This window comes from Equus caballus, chromosome 27, assembly GCF_041296265.1.
Source record: "Equus caballus isolate H_3958 breed thoroughbred chromosome 27, TB-T2T, whole genome shotgun sequence".
NCBI lineage: Eukaryota > Metazoa > Chordata > Mammalia > Perissodactyla > Equidae > Equus > Equus caballus.
The window spans coordinates 56161012-56180404 of record NC_091710.1 but is presented as its reverse complement, the minus strand read 5'-3'; the positions used below and the strand labels follow the sequence as shown (position 1 = coordinate 56180404).

The following is a 19393-nucleotide window of genomic DNA, read 5'->3' as shown; positions in this document are numbered from 1 at the left end:
AGATTTAATACCTGTTATTATTTGCCATTTATGCTTTAAATCTTTAAGAAACTGAATGATACAGTGCAGGGGAAGCTGGGGGAAGTCCTCCCTTCCTTCTTCAGAAGCAACTTCTTTACCAGAATTCATGCCTGTCCTTTTCACACTTCCATAAACAACATAGAGTATCTTTTTCATGTTTAAAAACGTACATATATGGTCTTATACAGTATCTTTCTGCAAACTACAAACTTTCAAAAATTCAAAATTGTATCCGAAACATATTCATATTGATACATGTCGATCTAGTTCATTCATTTTAACGTGGGTGGTCGTTTGGGCAATGATACAAAACCAGTCTAAAAGTAGTTTAATCCGTTCTTTTTGTACAAAAGGACGCAAGACTGGTCACGTTACTGTCCTCTCATCTTCACAAACCATCAGTGGGTTCCCAGTATAATTAAGGTGACAAGACTCCGTGGGCCTGGCCCCAGGTCCTGCTGACCCCACAGGGCTCCTGAGTCCGTCAGCCTCCTTCAGCTCCTGGAACTGGTCAACCTTGTCCCCATGGGAAGGACGTCGTCCTGCTGTCTCTTCTACCCCCATTATCTGGCGAACTCCCTCTCTTCTCTCGGGTTTCAGCATACACTCATGTTCTCAGAGGAGTCTTACCTGATCCCAGAGTGGAAATCTGGTCCTCCGTCCTCATCTCTCGGGATCTGGTTCCCACTTCCTTCACAGCACTCACCCTAGTTTGTAACCCGCTAGAATTCGTGTCGTGGCTTAAGTCTTGCCTTTCTCACTAGACCACATGCTCGGGGCGGGGCTGGGACCGAGTCTGGTTGATTCCTTGCTCCTTCTTAGTGCCTGGCACCCTTCCTGGTACATCATAGGTGTTCCATATATATCCATGCAATAAATGAGCAAATGAGTGAATATTGTTAATTATCAACATTGAGGTGTCCATGGGAATTCAACAGATTGAACCATTGTGGAAAATTGTGGGATTTATTTAGCCCAGGAAATCTCTCATTTCTGACTCCAGCTTTCCATCACCAGTAGGACACTCAGCTTTGACTTCAGTGGATGCATAAAACAGATTTATTTTATTTACTTTTTCTTTCCTTTTTTTGAGGAAGATTAGCCCTGAGCTAACATCTGCTGCCAATCCTCCTCTTTTTGCTGAGGAAGACTGGCCCTGAGCTAACATCTGTGCCCATCTTCCTCTACTTTCTATGTGGGACGCCTGCCACAGCATGGCTTGACAAGCGGTATGTAGGTCCACACCCAGGATCCGAACCAGCAAACCCCGGGCCACCGAAGTTAGCAGCTGCTCCACTGGGCAGGCCCCCCCCCCCCCCATTTATTTTAAAATAGTCAAGTTTACCCAAATATTGCTTAGAATTGGATCTCACAGGTAAAAATTTCAGGATAGTTTGCAATTCATGTCTCTCTTCAGAGTCTCAGTGATTCTATGTAGAATCAGCGTTCACACTTCGTTTGGCTAAATCACTAATCCTTGAATCTTGAGCCCCAAGGAAAAGGACTCTCTTCCTATTTCAGAATATTCCGAGCTGGCACCCCGAAGGCACTTTCAGAAGCCTGCAGCGTAATTTCACTCATTGAACCTGGAGACTCTTCGGAATGAATACACACATTTACTCTCATCCATTTTTCTCTCAGTTCTTCCGTCTGTGACTGCAGTGGGCACAGGACGTGCGGTAACTAGAAACAAGGCGGCACCAGTGAGTGGCTGTCTGCGTGACCTTGCTTTGATGGCGTCTGAAGCCACGGCGCTTCCTTGAGCACATCAGCCGTGGGCTTGGGTTCCTCCTCTTCCCAGTGTGGTACCTGCGGGTACACCATCGCCTCACCTGCAGAGGAGCGTCTTGTGAGCCAGGAAGCTCTGACACTGCGTGCATCTCAGAACCTTTGGATTAAAAATAATAACCCCTGATGTGATGAAGGAAGCAAGCAGTAATCTATTCAACCAGTGTCCATGGCCCAGTTGTTCAGCTGGATTAGTGTAAATTTAATCTCCACGCTGTGCTTCAGCTTCCTCCAGAGAGCTGGTAACTGGTAAGGGCTGAGGGCGCAGGCACCCCTCCTCACAGCGCGTGGCGAAGATGACCACGGAGATGGGAGCCCTCATCCTCGGGGTGGAGACCTTGGGGCTGGAATCTGAGCCTTCAACCAAGCTTCCTAACTTCCTGCCCAGCAGGAGTCAACCCCTGGGAACTCACGGGCCAGCTGACTCAGGGAGCAGCTGCGATAGTCTCAGGCGCTTTTCCCGAGGCCACCTGTGAAGTGCTCCAGAGATGGGAGACAGGAGAAGACGACTTTGCTTTTGGTCTGTTGCTTGGTCTTTTGAGACCAGTCATTCATATTGCTGGGCGTCCAGCACTTTCTCATCTGTTGAACGAAGATCGTGGTGATTCTCCTACTCTTTGTATGAATGGTTGAGAAAGCGATGTGAGGGTCACCACCAAGGCGCCAGGGCTTGTCTGGACGCACGTGGGTGGGGTTGCTGGTGCTGTTTCTATCCCGTTAGGGGCTCTGAGTGACTGGGAACTGCATCGTTCTCCGGGGGGGAGCTCTCCCTCATGCATGCTAACCAGGGGCCAGGACCTGTGCTGCGCCAAGCTCTTTATACACGTCCCATCTAATCCCCAGGGAAACCTAGGGACATAGGTATTTGATCTGGGTCAGAATTATTTAGTTTCCAGGCACAAGCATCCTACTCATGTTAGCTTAAGCCAGAAATGGAATTACTAGCTCCCATGCCTCAGAAGCCGAGGCTGAAGCTGGCAGTGGGTATAACTCAGTCCAGGGGTCTCCTCCTAGATTTTTTTGGTTTCCCTGCCCTGACCTAACATCCACTGCTAATCCTCCTTTTTTTGCTGGGGAAGATTGGCCCTGAGCTAACATCCGTGCCCATCTTCCTCTATTTTGTATGTGGGGCGCCTGCCACAGCATGGCTTGATGAGCGGTGCTAGGCCTGCGCCCAGGATCCAAACCAGCAAACCCCAGGCCTCAGAAATGGGACATGTGAACTTAACCGCTGTGCCACCAGGTGGGCCCCTCCCCCTAGATTTTTGCTGAGATTTTGCTTTCTTTTCTTCTGCTGAAGACCAGCTTTCCCTTGATTCCTGCTCCATGGCCCAAAAGACAAGGGCCTCTCTCCTTCTGCATCCTCCTGAAGGCCGGTAGGTCTGAGGCCTCTCTCCTTCTGCATCCTCCTGAAGGCCGGTGGGTCTGAGGCCTGCTCTCCTGGACCGAGCTCAGGGCGGGGGGGGGGAGGGGGGACACTTTGCTGGGCTGGGCCTGGAGCAACCCTCTAATTTATAATTATCAAACCAGTATATGTTTATTTTAGAAAATATAGAAACTCGGCATAGTTATACTGAAGGTGATAAAAGCTATCTCTACTCCAACATCCAGAGGAAACCACCCATCCCTTTTAAAAAAGAACGTATTTTGTGAGCGATACCATATTTCATTGATAATACCTCAGTGTGTGGCATCCTTGGTAGAGCTTAAGAACTCGCTTTTATATGGTGGGCTTTTCTGTTTTATTTTGTTTTTAAAATTATATCATTTTTTTGGTGAGGAAGAGTGGCCCTGAGCTAACATGTGTTGCCAATCTTGCTCTCTTTTTTTTTCTCCCAAAGCCCCTCAGTCCATAGTTGTATATTCTAGTTGTGGGTCCTTCTGGTTGTGCTGTGTGGGATGTCACCCCAGCATGGCCTGATGAGTGGTGCCATGTCTGCGCCCAGGCTCTGAACCGGCAAACCTGGGCCACCGAAGCGGAGCATGTGAACTTAACCACTTGGCCACAGGGCCTGCCCCTATATGGTGTTTTAATCTGGATGTTTGCAGAGTTGTTTTCTGTTGTCTCCTTGGTTCACATTCATTCATTCATTCATCAATCAAGCGTTTACTGAATGCCCTTGCCGAACTCGTCACTCAGCAAAGGACAGAACGATTAATGCAACCTTCCCGTCGTAAGTTCCACGTCCTCCTGGAAAAGGATGACACACACGCGTCTAAGGAATGATACTGGGTGTGATGCTGAAGTAGGGCATTTTGTGCAGATGCAGACTACAGGGTCGCCGACACAGGACGTGAGGGCGAATGGCAGAGAAGGCACCACAGGGCCTTCAGCTTCGAAGGAGCAGGATTGTGTGGCAGAGGCCCTAAGTCGTCAGTACACACGTGTTCGCCTATGCCTGGTTCCCCGGGGAGATGAGCAGTTCTGTGCCTCCGGCGGGCGGAGGAGGGGCAGCTCCCTCGGCCGGGGTGAGAGAGCAGACGGCTCAGTGCCTTACTTGCCAGCCCAAGAGTCTGGACTTTGAGAATAGCCATTGCATAAAAGCTTTTCTTCAGGAAATTCTCAATGTTGCTTCTTCAAGTCCTGCCAGATCATTCAACCCACTGTTACTCCCCTGGATGACTCCCACACAGGCGTGCTGGGTAGGTGCTGGCAGGGCCAGGTCAGCCTGTCCCAATGCAGCGTGCCTCCGGCTGCCTCCCTCTGCTGCATCCTCACACCTGGGGGAGCATGCAGTTACTAGAAGTCTGCTGACAGGATGCACCAGGCACCGGGCTAGACATCGGAAGGGTCTGTAGGCTCTGATCAAACCAAAGCACGGAGGCAGCGGATGTTGGCTCCTTCGTGGTCGGGATTGGTAACAATAATCTCAGAGGCGTTGGGCGTGCAGCTTCACAGCCTGGGTGCTGGAGCCAGGCTGCGGTTCGATTCCTGGCTCTGCCCCTTGCTACCTGCGTGGCTGGTTAATCGTACAAAGCTGGTGAAGTGGCTTCACAGCTCATTTCCTCTCCTGTAAAAGGAAGCTGAGCAAAACGACAGCTCACAGAATGGTCACACGTGTTTGTGTGGTATGACACACGTGAGAACAGCGCCTGGCAAAAAAGACGTCAGCAATGACATGCTTATTATTGCTAGCGTGTAGGCAGTTATGTTCCAGTTCACCTCGTCTTTTAGGAAGGTCCTCCCTGAAAAATAAGTTAAAAATTATAGAATGTAGTCTGGTGGAATAGACTCTGCTTAATGTCGCTCGATCTCTGGAAGGACACCCACTTATTCATTTAATGACTCAACAGACGATGCCACCCCCTAGCCACCCTGGCCATTTCTAAACAACACAGGACCTGGTGCATAAGTGTGGCTGGTGTCTCCTGCTTGAAGCATGTTGCAGAAATCTTGGAGACAGAGACAAGGACATTCCACATTTCACATCCTCCAAGATGCGATACTGCACCTGGCTTTTAGCAGCCCGGCAGCAGAGTTAACGGGATGCATTTTGAAATAAAAAGTTAGCTGTGACTGATGCCTCCTCGTAGCCAGCTTTGGACTGTGTAATTCCACACACGTCGTTTTGGTGGTCCTCCTAAAACTCTATTCTGTTGGTTGAGGAGTCCTGGGAACATGTGACTCGGGGTGTAGGGAAGGTCATGAGTTGATAGGACACATGCAGCCACCCTGCAGCCTGGGCTGGCTTTCCTCCCCACCAGCCCCTCGAGGCCACCGCCACCCATGGACTGTCCTCTGTACCCAGAAACTGCCAACTCACTTTAAATGGGGCCCAAAGAAGACATAAGATTGGGAAACAATGTTTTTATGAACAACTGATGCAAGTCAAGACTTTCTATGCTCAGATAGAAATCCTGAGGTTGCCTACCCGTTTCTAAGCTTTCATAATTTTCCTTATGTTAACCTCACAATTTATTGGCTGTTTGTTGTGTGAAGGGCTCTTTCTGGTGTGGAAGGCACCCAGTGGGCGCTGCACAGGTGCTGTTCCCAGGGACCCTGATCTGACAGGTGTGTGGCTACCAGGAGATGTACATGAACAAACATAGCGTGAGGTGGAAGACACTGAGAAGGAGTTCCTTAGAAGCATTACACGGGCTGGCCGAGTGGCCAAGTGGTTAACTTGGCGCACTCTGCTTTGGCAGCCTGGGGTTTCGCCAGTTTAGATCCTGGGTGTGGACCTACGCACTGCTCATCAAGCCATACTGTGGCAGCATCCCATATAGCAGAGCTAGAATGGGATATACAAGTATGTCCTGGGGCTTTGGAGAAAAAGAAAAAATAAGAAAAGCGGAAGATTGGCAACAGATATTAGCTCAGGGCCAATCTTCCTCACCAAAAAAGCACACCTTAAAAAAAAAAAAAGAAGCAATACATATTGCAGAAGTTTAGATAAGCTTCCTAAGTCTACTAACAAATATTTTTTAAAAAGTAAGCTAATTATTTGAAAGGAAGGTTCTTTTTAGCAAACTGTGTTATAAGGAAGCATACTTTATTTTATATAAATGACTATCCACATTAAATACATAAACTAATGTCCACATTAGGAAATCATAAACAATTTTTTCTTTTTTAAAAATTACGTATTAATAGTGAAGAAATTAATGGAAAGAAACTGTAAAAAAATTCTGTTTAGGTATTTACAAGGTCGAGAAGAAATTTAAATCCTTCAGGGCAAAATGCTACATAAATTGTATTTAAGTAAAACTTGCTCCTATTAAAACATTTTCTGCAGGCAAGAAGGAAACCTGTGGCTCTCACCCCACACCTCCCCCCGACACATCCCGTCCACTAACATGCCAGGCTGGGATTCCGTCCGTCATCTGTGTAGCAGACCCCATAACTGGTGCTTAAGGAAATACTTAATGATAACCACCCAGGAAAGAAATCCTTCCCAATGCCCTGATCAGGAGGGGAGTTTTCAGTTATTTCACAATTAACAGGATGGGTGCTCTGCCAGAATCCTCCAGTGGAATTTACTTCTAGAGCCAACCACAAATGCAGAAAAAAATCCCTTCGGAAATCCCTGACTTCCAATCCAAAGAAATCTGACACTAACTGTCTCAGCAGAGTTGCTGATGTCTCAGAGGACCATTAAACACAAGATGGGCCAACTCCTCCCCATCTACTTTAAGGCAAAATCATAGTAATGGGTCATTCTGGAGAAAAAAAAGATACAGCTATTAATGTGGAGTTTCTTTAACACCATTTGAAAAAGGAAAGCTCCCCGGCTTAATGTCCTCCTTTCTCCAGTGGAATCTGACCATCTGTTCTGCAAGGTGGTGGGAGAGACGCCGAAGCAGCCAGAGACTTGTAGCGCTCTGGAACCATCCTTCAGAAAGCTGCCCGGTAGCTTCCGTGGAGGAGGGACTTCCCTGAGGCTGGGGCGGCCTCTCTGCATGTGGAATTCAGCATCACCACCGTGCCACCTGACATCGTAGTGACCGATGGCCCTCTCCCACAACATTCCTGTGTCAGGCACCACCTTGGCTGACTGTAGCGTGAGCAGGGACCCCAGACTTGGTCCCTGGGTGCAGAGTCGGTTGTGTCAGGGAGCAGGTGGTAAGAGGCTCCTGTGGATCCATCACCATGCGATTGCGTGGCAGTTCCACGGTCTCAGACCTCTCCCAGCTCCGCCAACCTGCTCTGTAACCCCTGGCAGGGGTGCACAGATTGATGGAAGAGTGTAAAACCAAACCTCTCCTGGAAACATCCCTCAGATGGAGACACAACTTCCTAACTGTCCTGTGTTGGGGAGTAAGAGTGACAGAGTTCTTAAGGACTCTAGAGTCACGATTTTGCAGATAACTGAGTTTTATCCCTTCTTGGGTTGGCTGGAGGAAGAACCAGTCCTGCCTCTCGTGGGCGACCAGGCAGCGTCGACCAGTTGGGCTGCTGACGACTTTAGATTGTGTTTATTTCATCGTGGAGCTGTAGCTCTGCCTAATTGTAGTTACAACAAATTACAGATGTGGCCAGTTCTGCAGGGCTTTCAAAACACAGAGTTCCAAACTTCAGCTTTAAAAACGTGTCCTGTTCCTGGCCCCCCTTCCAGGCTGTGGTGCTTTCCATGAAGAGGACCCTTGGGGCCTCGCTCTGCACATTCTGATGAAAGTCAAGCCAGGGAGAAAACCAGGAAGTCCTGGGACCCTTTTCCAGGCCAAAAAATAAAAATACTACGTTCATTGTCTAAGGTCCCCCATATTGTAGAGAAGTGTTAAAAGAATGAGCCAACTAAGAAAGCCAGTTCTCTGATTCTATTTCAGACACTGAGGCCCACATGTATATTTGGGTAAGCTGCGTAAGTCTGTTTCGGTTTTTATCTAACTTTCCCTTGGATGACTCAGCAGGCTGAGAAAGCACCTCTGAGTCTTGGGAAAGTGCCAGTGAATTTTGCTTATAAAATCTTTGCAGGTTTCCAGTTTGTCATCACATTCCTGTCGCTGTGGGCCGTGCTCATTTCCATGTCACTGGACACAGCACGGCCAGGACGAGGGATGGAGAGTTCTGAGCTCGCGTCCCCGTGGGGCCGGGCACAGCTGAGTAAACAGGCCAGCACCTTCTGTGCCGCGCAGCCTCGTCCGGGACCCACACACCCGAGCTCCGAGTGTCCACTCCCTCGCAGCGTTTCCTGACACTGCGTTTCCATGCGTCCCAGGACAGTGCCTTGCACACAGAGGTGCCAAAAAGTTACTGTTAAAAGTTTCTGGAAAAAAGAAAGAGAGAGAGGAAGCAAGAGGGAGGAGGAGAGAGAGAAGTGAGTGTCTTGAATTCCCAGCTCTAAGAGACTTTTATTTCTGACAATAATGGGAAAGTTTTTTTAGTAACACAGGAGCAGGAAGGGCAGGGCGAGTGGATCTACACACACACACAGTGAACTCGGAGCATTTATAGGGATCAGCTAACAGCATTAAGTATGATAAATAGAAAATCAGAATAAGTTGAGGGAAGGTGGTTAAGTATCATTTTATCTACGCATTGAGAGGTGAACACACCCTACATAGTAACAATGAGCATGAGCTGTATTTGGACTGTTTTTCTTGCCCGCATTCTCTTCCTTGGAGAGCGAGAACACAGCCGGCTCTCCCCTTCCATTCTCTGTAAGACCCTGTCAGGCTAGGGAGTCTCAGTGAAGGTTTCGACAATTTAGCAAAGCTATCTTATTATTTTATAAGTCATCTGCAGCTGCTCATATCTGCCTTCCAAGGACTTCAGGTTTTTGTTTTGTTTTGTTTTGCTTTGGCTTTTCTTTGCTGCATGTGGGCTATATGGAGAATTGTTTCTCTGAGGTTTTTCAGAGACATAATTCCAAGAATACGCAGTTAAACAGATTTCGGAGTTGGAGCCTCTGGGGCCAACCCCAGAAGTGCCCTCAGCACCTTTCTCCAAATATTTGTTGTGACTGAATTTGAGATAATTGACCGGAAAAGACTGCAGGGAAACTGTCCCATGTTAATAAAATTAATGATTGCATAGGCCAGTCATGCGTTCTCACTCAAAGATCATAATTTTACACATACGTCTCATTAGGTTGAACACAGGAAACTGTTGCCATTTGACTGCTTTTGACCCACAAAACCAGCAATCTTGTAGGGTTCAACCCCATGTCTTTAAAGGCCATTGCCTCAATTGGGTTCTCCTTCATAGGCCTCAAAATCAGAGGAGGAACTGTTCAAATACCTAAATAACTGTCTATCCTATTCACCAAACTCTCCAGCCAGCAGGCCAAAGTCCCAACCCCTCTTCCCACCAAATGTGAATCCTATAACCTGAAAGTCATGCAGGGAAGTGTGGTAGGGTCCACGGACAAAAGGACCCTCCTGGAAAATGCACATTCAAACATCCTCTCTCTTTCTCCCACAAACAGGAACAAGAAGAGTGTGGGGAACTGATATGGAAACACCTGACATCCCAGCAAAGGAAGTCGCAGAGGAAGCCTCTGGATTGATAATGAGGAAGGCCCCTAACCCCGCAGCCACTGTGTTTTTCTAGCACGCACCTGGCACATGGATTATGGACTCCCCCCAGGTGAACAGTGTGGACGCAGACACATCAGGAGAGCTGCTGATGTCAGAACACAGACCAGTACTCTCCAGCTGACCATTCACAAACCTTCATTGCAAACGAGAGCCCCAAAATAGTAAAGCTCCCTGGGGTGGCTGTTTACAAAAAAACGGAGTTAAAAATCAAGGTGCTGACGCGGTGACCGCAGCCTGTCTCAGATTTGTTGGTCCTGGTGGCAGTGATGTGATGGAATGGAAAGTGGTAAACACTGACCCTCGGAGAGAAAGGGCTTGCCCTGTTTGTTAGAGGTGCCCCATAGCTCAGTTCTGCAGAGAGGGAACGACAGACAGCAGCAACTGGGGCTCCAGCACAGACCTGTGCACTGACTAAAGCATCAGCACCCGGCATGAAGACTGAGCCACAGAGACACGGGCACACAGCTAGCCGGTGGTAACGTGACTGCGGTTCAGAAGTTCAGCGGAGAGAGCGTCGAGAGTGCACACCCCTCTTTGCAGCAGGGGAGAGTGGGAAGGGCGAGAGGGAGCGGCAAGTGAGCAAAAAAAAAAAAAAAAAAAGTGTGGACCCAGAAGTGAAATGTGATCGCGCGCCAGGAGAAGCCCAGAGGAACCAGCGACCTTGAGCAGCCCATTCAGGGCGAAGTCATGGTGGGCTGCTGAGCGGGAGGCGGGCGCGGGGCGGCGGCGAGAGGAAGCGCGCCCATGGAGAACCCGGTGGCCCCCTGCGTCCTCTACCCAGGGGACGACCACGGCCGCGGGGCTGAGCCCGGGGACGGCTTTGCGCATGGAGCGTGCGGCCAGCCCGGGGACCGGAGCGGCGCTGCCGAGGCTCCGGGAGAGGGCAGCCTGCAGCCGCCGGACGCGGCCGGGGGGGAGGGCGCCGCGTCCCCGGCGCAGACACCCTGCAGTCTCAGCGCGTCCCTGTGCTTCAGCTCCGGGGACGAGTCCCCGCCGCAGTCTCGCGCCTCCGCGGCGGAGGGCGCAGCGACCTCCCCGCCCTCGTGTCGCAGCGGCCAGCGGGTGGTGGAGACGCAGTGGGAAGTCGGCAGCGCGGGCGCCGGGTCCCCGGCGGAGCGCGCGTCGCCGGAAGAGCCCGCGTCCCTGGAAGAGCGCAGATACCCCGAGGAGCCCGCGTCCCCGGAAGAGTCCGTGTCCCTGGAGGAGCCCGCGTCCCCCGAGGAGCGCGCGTCCCCGGAAGACCCCGCGCCCCCCGAGGAGCCCGGGGACCCCGCGCCTCTGCCTCCCGGCGTCGGGCCCGAGCACGGGGAGCCCGACCTGGTCATCGAGGTGTCGGGCCGCCGGCTGCGGGCGCACAAGGCGGTGCTGGCGGCGCGCAGCGACTACTTCCGCGCGCGCGCGTCGCGGGACGTGCTGCGGGTGCAGGGCGTGGGTTGGGCGGCGCTGCGGCTGCTGCTGGCCTACGCGTACAGCGGGCGCATGGCGGGCGTGCGGCCCGAAAACGTGGCCGAGGTGGTGGCCGGCGCGCGCCGCCTGCAGCTGCCCTGCGCCGCGCAGCGCGCCACCGACGCCGTGGCGCCGCAGCTGAGCCTGGCCAACTGCTACGAGGTGCTGAGCGCGGCCAAGCGGCAGCGGCTGGCCGAGCTGCGCGACGCCGCCTACCGCTTCATGAGTGACCACTACCTGGAGGTGCTGCGCGAGCCCGCCGTCTTCGGGCGCCTGTCGGGCGCCGAGCGCGACCTGCTGCTGCGCCGCCGCCTGCGCGCCGGCCGCGCCCGCCTGCTGGCCGCCGCCCTGGGGCCGGCCGGGGAGCGCGCGGGCAGCCGGCCGCAGAGCCCGTCGGGGGAGGCGGAGGCCCGCGGCGAGGCCGCCGTCTACTGCCTCCACGAGGCGGCCGGCGAGTGGCGCGAGCTGACGCGGCTGCCCGAGGGCGCACCGGCACGGGGCTGCGGCCTGTGTGTCCTCTACAACTACCTCTTCGTGGCCGGAGGCGTGGGGCCCCCGGGGCCCGACGGCCGCGCGCGCCCATCCGACCAGGTCTTCTGCTACAACCCGGCCACCGACCGCTGGAGCACCGTGCGGCCGCTGCGCCAGGCGCGCTCGCAGCTGCAGCTGCTGGCCCTGGACGGCCACCTGTACGCCGTGGGCGGCGAGTGCCTGCTCAGCGTGGAGCGCTATGACCCGCGCGCCGACCGCTGGGCCGCCGTGGCCCCGCTGCCCCGGGGCGCCTTCGCCGTGGCGCACGAGGCCACCACCTGCAACGGCGAGATCTACGTGTCCGGGGGCTCGCTCTTCTACCGCCTGCTCAAGTACGACCCGCGGCGCGACGAGTGGCAGGAGTGCCCGTGCAGCAGCAGCCGCGAGCGCTCGGCCGACATGGTGGCCCTGGACGGCTTCATCTACCGCTTCGACCTCTGCGGGGCCCGCGGCGACGCGCAGGCGGCGGCCGGGCCCGGAGGGGTCAGCGTGCTCCGCTACCACTGCCTGGCCAAGCAGTGGAGCCGCTGCGCCTCGCACCTGCGGCCCCCGGGCGCGCCGTCCGGCCTGCAGCCCTTCCGCTGCGCCGCCCTGGACGGCACCATCTACTGCGTGGGCCGCGCCGGCACCTGGCGCTTCGTGCCCCCGCAGGACGGCGAGCCCGGCGCGGACGCGGGCGCCGGCGGCAGCTTCGAGCCCGAGTCCCTGCGAGCCCCTTGGGACGCCCGGGGCGTGCTCTTCCCTTTCGTCCTCAACTTGCCGGAGAAGCCGGACAGAGGCGAGGAGGGTGCCGCGTAGGGCGGGCCCAGGCCACCTGGGCGTCTCCTTGGGCAGCCCTGGGACGAGGAGCTTCCCTTGGGCTGAGGTCCCAGCTGGGAAGGGGCGAAGGGAGCGGAGGAAGGGAGGGGAGGTGGGCGAGTGGGCCGCTGGCCGCGAGGATGGGTTAAACGCTTTGAAGGTAGAAGCCTGTCTTGGGGCCTTGAAGACTTTCTGCCATGCTGTGCTAAGGTCGGCTTCCCTATTCTGCATTCCTTTCTGCTTCGCTTTGCTTAATGGGGTCGGTGGCGTGAGATGTAGGATGTGCTCAAATAGATAACTTTACAGATAAGACACAGGATATCTGAGGGAGAAGGCGATGGAATCAAAAGATTAAGCTTCAAGGAACAGTGGGTGGGGCCCGGAGTGAACCGCGGTGCGCCCAGGATGTATTGAGGGTGTACCCAGGGTTTACCTGGGCGTGCTCAGGTGTACCTGGCGTGCACGAACGCCGGGAGTGGAGTGGAGAGGAGCCCAGACTTGAACTCTGGCAGCTTGCTGCGTGATGAGAAGGCCCGGGGACAGCTCGGGCCACCAAGCCAGAGTGGGGACCCTAAAGTAGGCCGATGTGAACTCTACTGGTGGGACCACTGAAAGAAGGCCACACTTTTTTGGCTTGAAGTTTAGAATTATAACTAACAAGTGAAGCTCTTAAAACCTTTCTAACTTAGTTTGAAAGTTCACGCCACCACGTGTTCAGGGTTTGGTTGGCTCAACTCCAAACTCAATAAGCATTAAAGACAAAATCTTTGATTACCAATATGATCTCCCGTCCAGTAGCGTGGGAGGTATTTCCTCTGTGGTGCCATAGATACCATGAATGGGGGAGCGCACACCTCCCAGCCCCCTCTGGAGCAGTTCCATCTCACTGTGTAACTGAGATGGGTGTTTAACATTTTTCAAGTTAAAGGATGTTAATAATTATATTCAATGATATAGTAATGATTGACTATTTGAATTTTAAGTCTTTGGTGACTAAATGTTTACCAAAGAACATGTCACGAATTGGAAAGCCGACCCGCAAGGGAGCTTGTCTATTGTAAAAGGAACCTTTGATAGCCGCTGTATCTGCTCAGCCATGTCCACATTTTATAATGGGTTGAAAGAGAGTATTATTCTAAAAAAAAAAAAAGAAGGTTAAAATCACTTTTTCTGACAGTTCTAAAGACAAACATGCAGGCCCATTTTGAACCCATGACTTATGATGTTTTAAATATGTATTATGTAATTCCAGTGAGGAAAATTAATTTTTACAAGCATCATTCTAAGAAAATGTGGCAGAGTGACAATGAGCATATTGACATAAGGGGAAATAACATATATTTATAATGTAGTTTAGCAAGTAAAATACATTTTTCCAATTGTGAATTCCAAAATGCTCTGATAGAATTAACATGAAACTCATGACTTTGACAGGACGCAAGGATTAAAAACAAATTGATTAATCTTTCCTCATTTGTTATAGCATTTTACTTTCCAAACATGTATAGACAGGGTTCACTGTATATTGAGTTTAAGGATAAAATATATGCTCACAAATACAGGCAAACTAATTTGGACTCTGAATCCAATCCATTTTTTGATTATAAGAAGAAAAGTAGACATTGAAAGTTCCTGGAACATAATTAGATGAAATCATACATACGTTACTGTTACTTACTTGTTAACCCAGTGGTAGGAGTTGATATCTGTAGCAATCAGTGGGTAATTGGGAAATAGCTTATGCTTTTTGAAGAGTCTGTGGTTATGAAAGTTATAAGACAAGTATGTTTAGAAATGATCAGCTTGAATCTTATGCATGTGCCAGAGGAATGGCATTCACGGTTTCAGTTGCAGTGTGTTCTGGGGACTTGTGTGCTTGCTCATGAACTGAGGGATATCTTGGCAACTTGGTTAATCATCTTGGGAAAGAAAAACAGACTTCATAGTGCCTGACTTTATTGGCCATTTATTGCAGTAGACTGGGAAATGGTGGTAGAAAAAAACTTACAGCAAAAGGAAACAAATCATGTTCTTTTAAAGAAATGTACATTTCATGTTGTAGTACATCTTTCTCTAGAATTTTATTATTTATGCCAAAACATTTGTATGAAATAGGACCAGACTAATATTTTCATTCCTTACATTTCAAATCCGTGAACTGTTATCACTGTTGACTTACTTGAGGAGTCGTTCCTCTGATGTTTATCGTTTAAAATCCTGAAAGTGGGTTTCCAAAGTAAAATGGTTCCCCTAAGAGAAATATTGATGTCAGGTGTGGACAGCCACACACCAGCAACGCCCAGCTGGAGTTTTTGTATATTATTTTATCATTTAATTTGATAAAAGAATGCCTGTGCCAGACATAGCATCACTTCCTCTGGGAACTGGGTTCCAAGTCCCAGGGATTTGTCAAATGAAATACACAGGGAACCTCAGGATAAGTGAAAGGATGTAGGCTATTAGAGATCATATTTCTAAGTAGTAAGATCACATAAAAACAAACACCAGGGGACCTGGCATGCCATGAGGACCACTTTATTTTTCTTTTTGGGGCCAGTACCGGGGGCGTTGAGCCAGAAGGGTTTACATCAATTAAACAGAAAAGGCACCTCCTTCACGGCAGTTGGTTTGGAGGAGTGCTGGGGGGGAGGGGAGAGGCAGGCATTGCTGAGACTCGCCCCAAGGTCTGATGTTCTGAGAAGGATCTTTTCGTATTCAATGTGATGTTCTAAGTCTGATACTATTCAGAAAATCAGTTGGTGCAAAATATTCCTGGTCATCGATCAGTCAAGAGTCAAATGAAGCTAATGCATTTATGACATCCATCCATAATTCTTATAAAATTAGGCAACCCACGCACAGTGACATTTCCAAATACTGGAAAGAACCAGTGACATTTTCAGGGGAAACTGGTATGCACAAAAGCTTGATCTTTTGGTTAGTTGACAAACAATGACTTTTGTACTGTCAATCAGGGTTCATTTGGAACCCAAAGGAAGGGGCTTAAGATGTCTTGATTTTCTTTCTGTTTTTATTCCTGGTCTTGGGAACAACCCCCACACTAGCGCGGACTCTTGGCGACTTTGTGGAGCTGGGTTTGGAACTTATTTGATTTCTGAGTGATGGTGGCAACTTTTCCTTTGAGAGAATGTGTCCTGTGGAAATTCTTTTGCTACTTAGTTAAATCTCTTACCTGTAACCATTTTGCTACAAATACTTAAGTAAGAAATGAATCCTCTGCTCCATTTCTGTTAACTTCTGGTGTCACCTTCATAATTCTGGTGGCAGCTGTGTAATCTGTTGGTTTCTTGGGTAACTTCCTGTAGCAGATTTTGAAATGGAATGTGTCCGAGGTCTTTTTGCCTTTTCTTAAAGTCAAGAAAGTTTTAGGACATCATCTGTTGTAACAGCTTTATGGGGCAAATGCAAACAAAAGTGCTGTTTTGTGTTCTGTCTTATTTTAGATGCTTTCCTAGTTTATAAAATGTCTTATTTTGGTGTTTAAAAAAATCAGCGTTCTTATTTTCCCCCTTTCCTCTGCAGTATTATTTGTGAAAAGATATGAGAGCTAAAAATGGAGACGTGCACGTGTTTTGGTTGCATCTGAATTTGTCAGAAGCTGCTTTCTCTACACCTTGTCCACCCCTAGGCCGATGCCTGGACCACACCGCTCCTGCTTTCCAGGCAGGAGCTGGCAAAGGCAGGCTCTCTCCATGCTTAGTGAGTCGGTTTGAAATGGATTGAAATAAAAAGCTAGCTGTGTCCTCCTGTGAGGTTAAAGCTCCTCTGAAGCTTTTTAAAGCTGTAAGACAGCCCTGCAGTGTTGCCGTTTCTCTAAGACGAACCTTCCTGTTTCAGGCGCACACCAGGCCGGCCGATGCTGTCTATGCGGTTAATGTATTTATTAATGGTTCAGGTTTTAAGTCCCAGGCACAAATACTGTAAAACCTCATATGTCTGTCCGTTTATGCCAAGATGAAATAAATCGTTGGAATGCCAGTGCTCCTAACCTGTGTTCTCGGAAATGGGCTCACGGGGGCTGGGGAGGTTCCCGCGCTGCGCACGAGGCCGGGGTGGTGACTCTGGAGGGTCCTTACAGCTACAGTGCTGAGGCAGGGCGTCCCTTCCTCCCCCTAAAGACGCATGGATGCCTCTGCCCTCTCCCTCCCACTCTCCCCATCCCCTCGCCAGCAGGTGGTGGTGGCCGGGGCTGCGCTGCCTCCTGGAGAGGCCGGTGCTGTAAGCGTGGACACGGTGCAGCGTAGTTGTGTGGCCGCAGGAGGAGACGGGAACGCGGCTGGGAGGGAGGAAGTTAATTCTACTCACAAGTCCCTGAGGGATCAGTGCACACAGGCAGGCCTCGGGGGGAGCCCGAGTGACGGTCAGGGATGCAGGAGCGGGAGCCAGGGGACAGCCAGGCCCACGCCTTTCCTGGGATTTCTGTGGGAAAGGCAAGGCAGAGCAGGGTGAGCAGCTGGCTTCGGCTGCTGTGAATGGTCCTGGGGGCTTGGCGCTGTCAGGACCCCGGAGTTAGGTGGGGCGGTGTTGGCTGGTGGCTGAGGTTAGATTCGGCATGGGGTGGGGGTCTCTGCTGGGCGTGGGTTGGGTTTTTCTGAGAGATGCGCTCCAAGCCCTTCGCTGTATCTTAGAGCTCCTTAGCCTTGAGAGCCACAGTCTCTCCTGAGCCAGCAAACTTCTTAAGATGTCAAACATCGTACACCAGAGACACCAAAAAATGCGGTTATCACAGCTGTCTGTTCCACCCCCGTCTCCCCCTGGAGAGGGTTTGGAGGGGCTGACGGCACGTCAGGTGACAGCATCAGGGCGCATTCACGGGCTTTCCCGGGGCTCCTTTCCCCTCTTGTGAGCAACACTGCATCCCACTAAAATCCAGAAGTGCGTCCAGTTTGGGCCTGAGGGAGCTAAGGCCCATTTCCTCCTGCTGCCTGCCCCACCCCACAGTTCAGAATAAATTGAGAACTAGGCACCATCATCAGACAGACAGAGACCGAGGTCCCCTCTTGTTACCAGCACAGGCAGGGTAAGACAGGGGGGTTTAGGGTGATTTGCCAGGTGGGCTCGTGCATGCCACTTGAGTCAGGTCACAAGCGACATCACACTCTGCAGGCCTCTGCTGAGGAGACCGGGCCTGCAAATCCACATGAGTGGCTGTGTTGTATGTATTTTTATTTTCAGTATATCATGATGTTCTGACATCTTAAAAAACCCTCTGGCTGGGAGAGACTGCCCTTCACAGCTGGCCGATCCTCAGAGACAGCAGACGGCCCAGCCTGCGACATGCCCACTGACAACCCAGAGCCGGCCCCTCCATCTCCCTTGTACCCAGGAGGCAAGATTCCTCTGCCTTCATCATCCAGGGCCAGGTGCCAGGCAGCCAGGACCACCCCAATCACCCAGACCCCAAGGAAATTATTCAAGCCGGCCAGTCTGAGTGCTCCCCAGCCCGGCCTGCCTTCCCGTGGGAACCCCGGGAAAGGCCATAGCCTAGGCACTCCCCAACTCCTGTCTTCTGCCTCCTGAACAAACTGGGGTGTCCCCCCAACCCCCGCTCCTGGCCCTGCTTGGTGAGCTGTGCCTCTCGTTTCTAGGGGAACTGTGAGCAACATGGAACTTCTCTTTCAGTGGCATTGATTTCTCGGTCACCTTTGTAAATCAGGACCCGGCACAGAACAGTGGGCGTGAAGAATGCCTGCTCCTCACAGGGGCAGATCCCAAAGAGAGAACCAGAGCGTGCAGGAAAGGGGCTCCTCCCACAGCACGGCTCAGTTACTCACCCCTCCTCCCCTGGGGCGAAGGCACAGGGAGGCTGCAGAGGGAGACCAGGAATACGACCCTCAGACATCTCCTCTTCGCAGAACCAGAGGAGTGGAGACCGCGCATCTGTGCTTTGGGGCGGCAGCGGACTCTGCTTCTGTGTGAACCCGGGAGGTGCCTGCACTTCAGCGCCTATCCGGGCAGAGGGAGGAGCTCCTCCAGAGCCTGTCCGCTGTGCGCTCTGTGTTTACGTTCGGGGTTGGAGTTGCATGAGTGTGTTAAACACAGGTCACTGCAGACAAGGTTTCCAGTGGTCCTCATTCTGATCCACTGCCTCGTGTGGACTCTCCAGTGGCGGCTGCTTTCTGGGAGAGACCTGCGTGGGTCTGAGATGCAGCAGGGCAGCGAGGGATGGGTTAGGGCCCCAGCACCAGTGCCCCAGCAGTTCACAGCACCCGGATCCTTTCCAGACTGAGGAGGTCTCATGCACACGATGGAGAGATGGCCTGAAACCCTGGAGAGAAACGGTTCTGGGACGATGTGCAAGGTGTGGCCCTGATGGGTGAGAAGGCAGATGGCAATCTTGACTGGATGTGCCTTTGGGTCTGGACCACTGCTGACACGGTGAGGAGAGGGCGTGTTCTTGTGGGCATCTCATGCTTCATCAGCTGGAAACCCGGTGGTCTCGTCACACCCAGCCCCCCTCCGAGTCTCAGACTCAGTTAACCTCCTGCGAATGGAGAGTTCGAGGAAACATTTGTAGACCCAAGCATTTGTCTTTTCAGTTTGCACTCAGCGTGAGTAGGGGTGCAAGTATTATTGCTAATTTGTAAGGATTCTTTAAAAAAATAATTTTTCCCCTCTTTAAATCTTTATTTTTCATGAGGGTGGGCAAGAATGTTGCTGACAGAGTATTCTTGAGCTAAGAGTGCTGAGAGAAGCTCACGGACCTGCACTTGCTGTCTTTCATAGTTTCTTTCACAGCATTTTCTTCTGCGAAAATATAATGAGGTCTGAACTTTCCTGTAGCTTTGACTTTTTTCCCTGCTGAGTT

At 51.5% G+C, this 19393-nt stretch overlaps 1 protein-coding gene and 1 long non-coding RNA gene across 2 annotated transcripts in view; both read left to right on the top strand.

Moving 5' to 3' along the window:
* LOC102150713 (uncharacterized) overlaps positions 1 to 19393 on the top strand; it is a 45838-nt gene that overhangs the window by 21246 nt on the left and 5199 nt on the right. The gene's annotated exons all lie outside the window — the stretch shown is intronic.
* KBTBD11 (kelch repeat and BTB domain containing 11) lies at positions 10373 to 16563 on the top strand. Its single transcript, XM_023630864.2, has one exon. The coding sequence runs from the start codon at positions 10534 to 10536 to the stop codon at positions 12562 to 12564; it is 2031 nt and encodes a 676-aa protein (XP_023486632.1). The 5' UTR covers positions 10373 to 10533; the 3' UTR covers positions 12565 to 16563.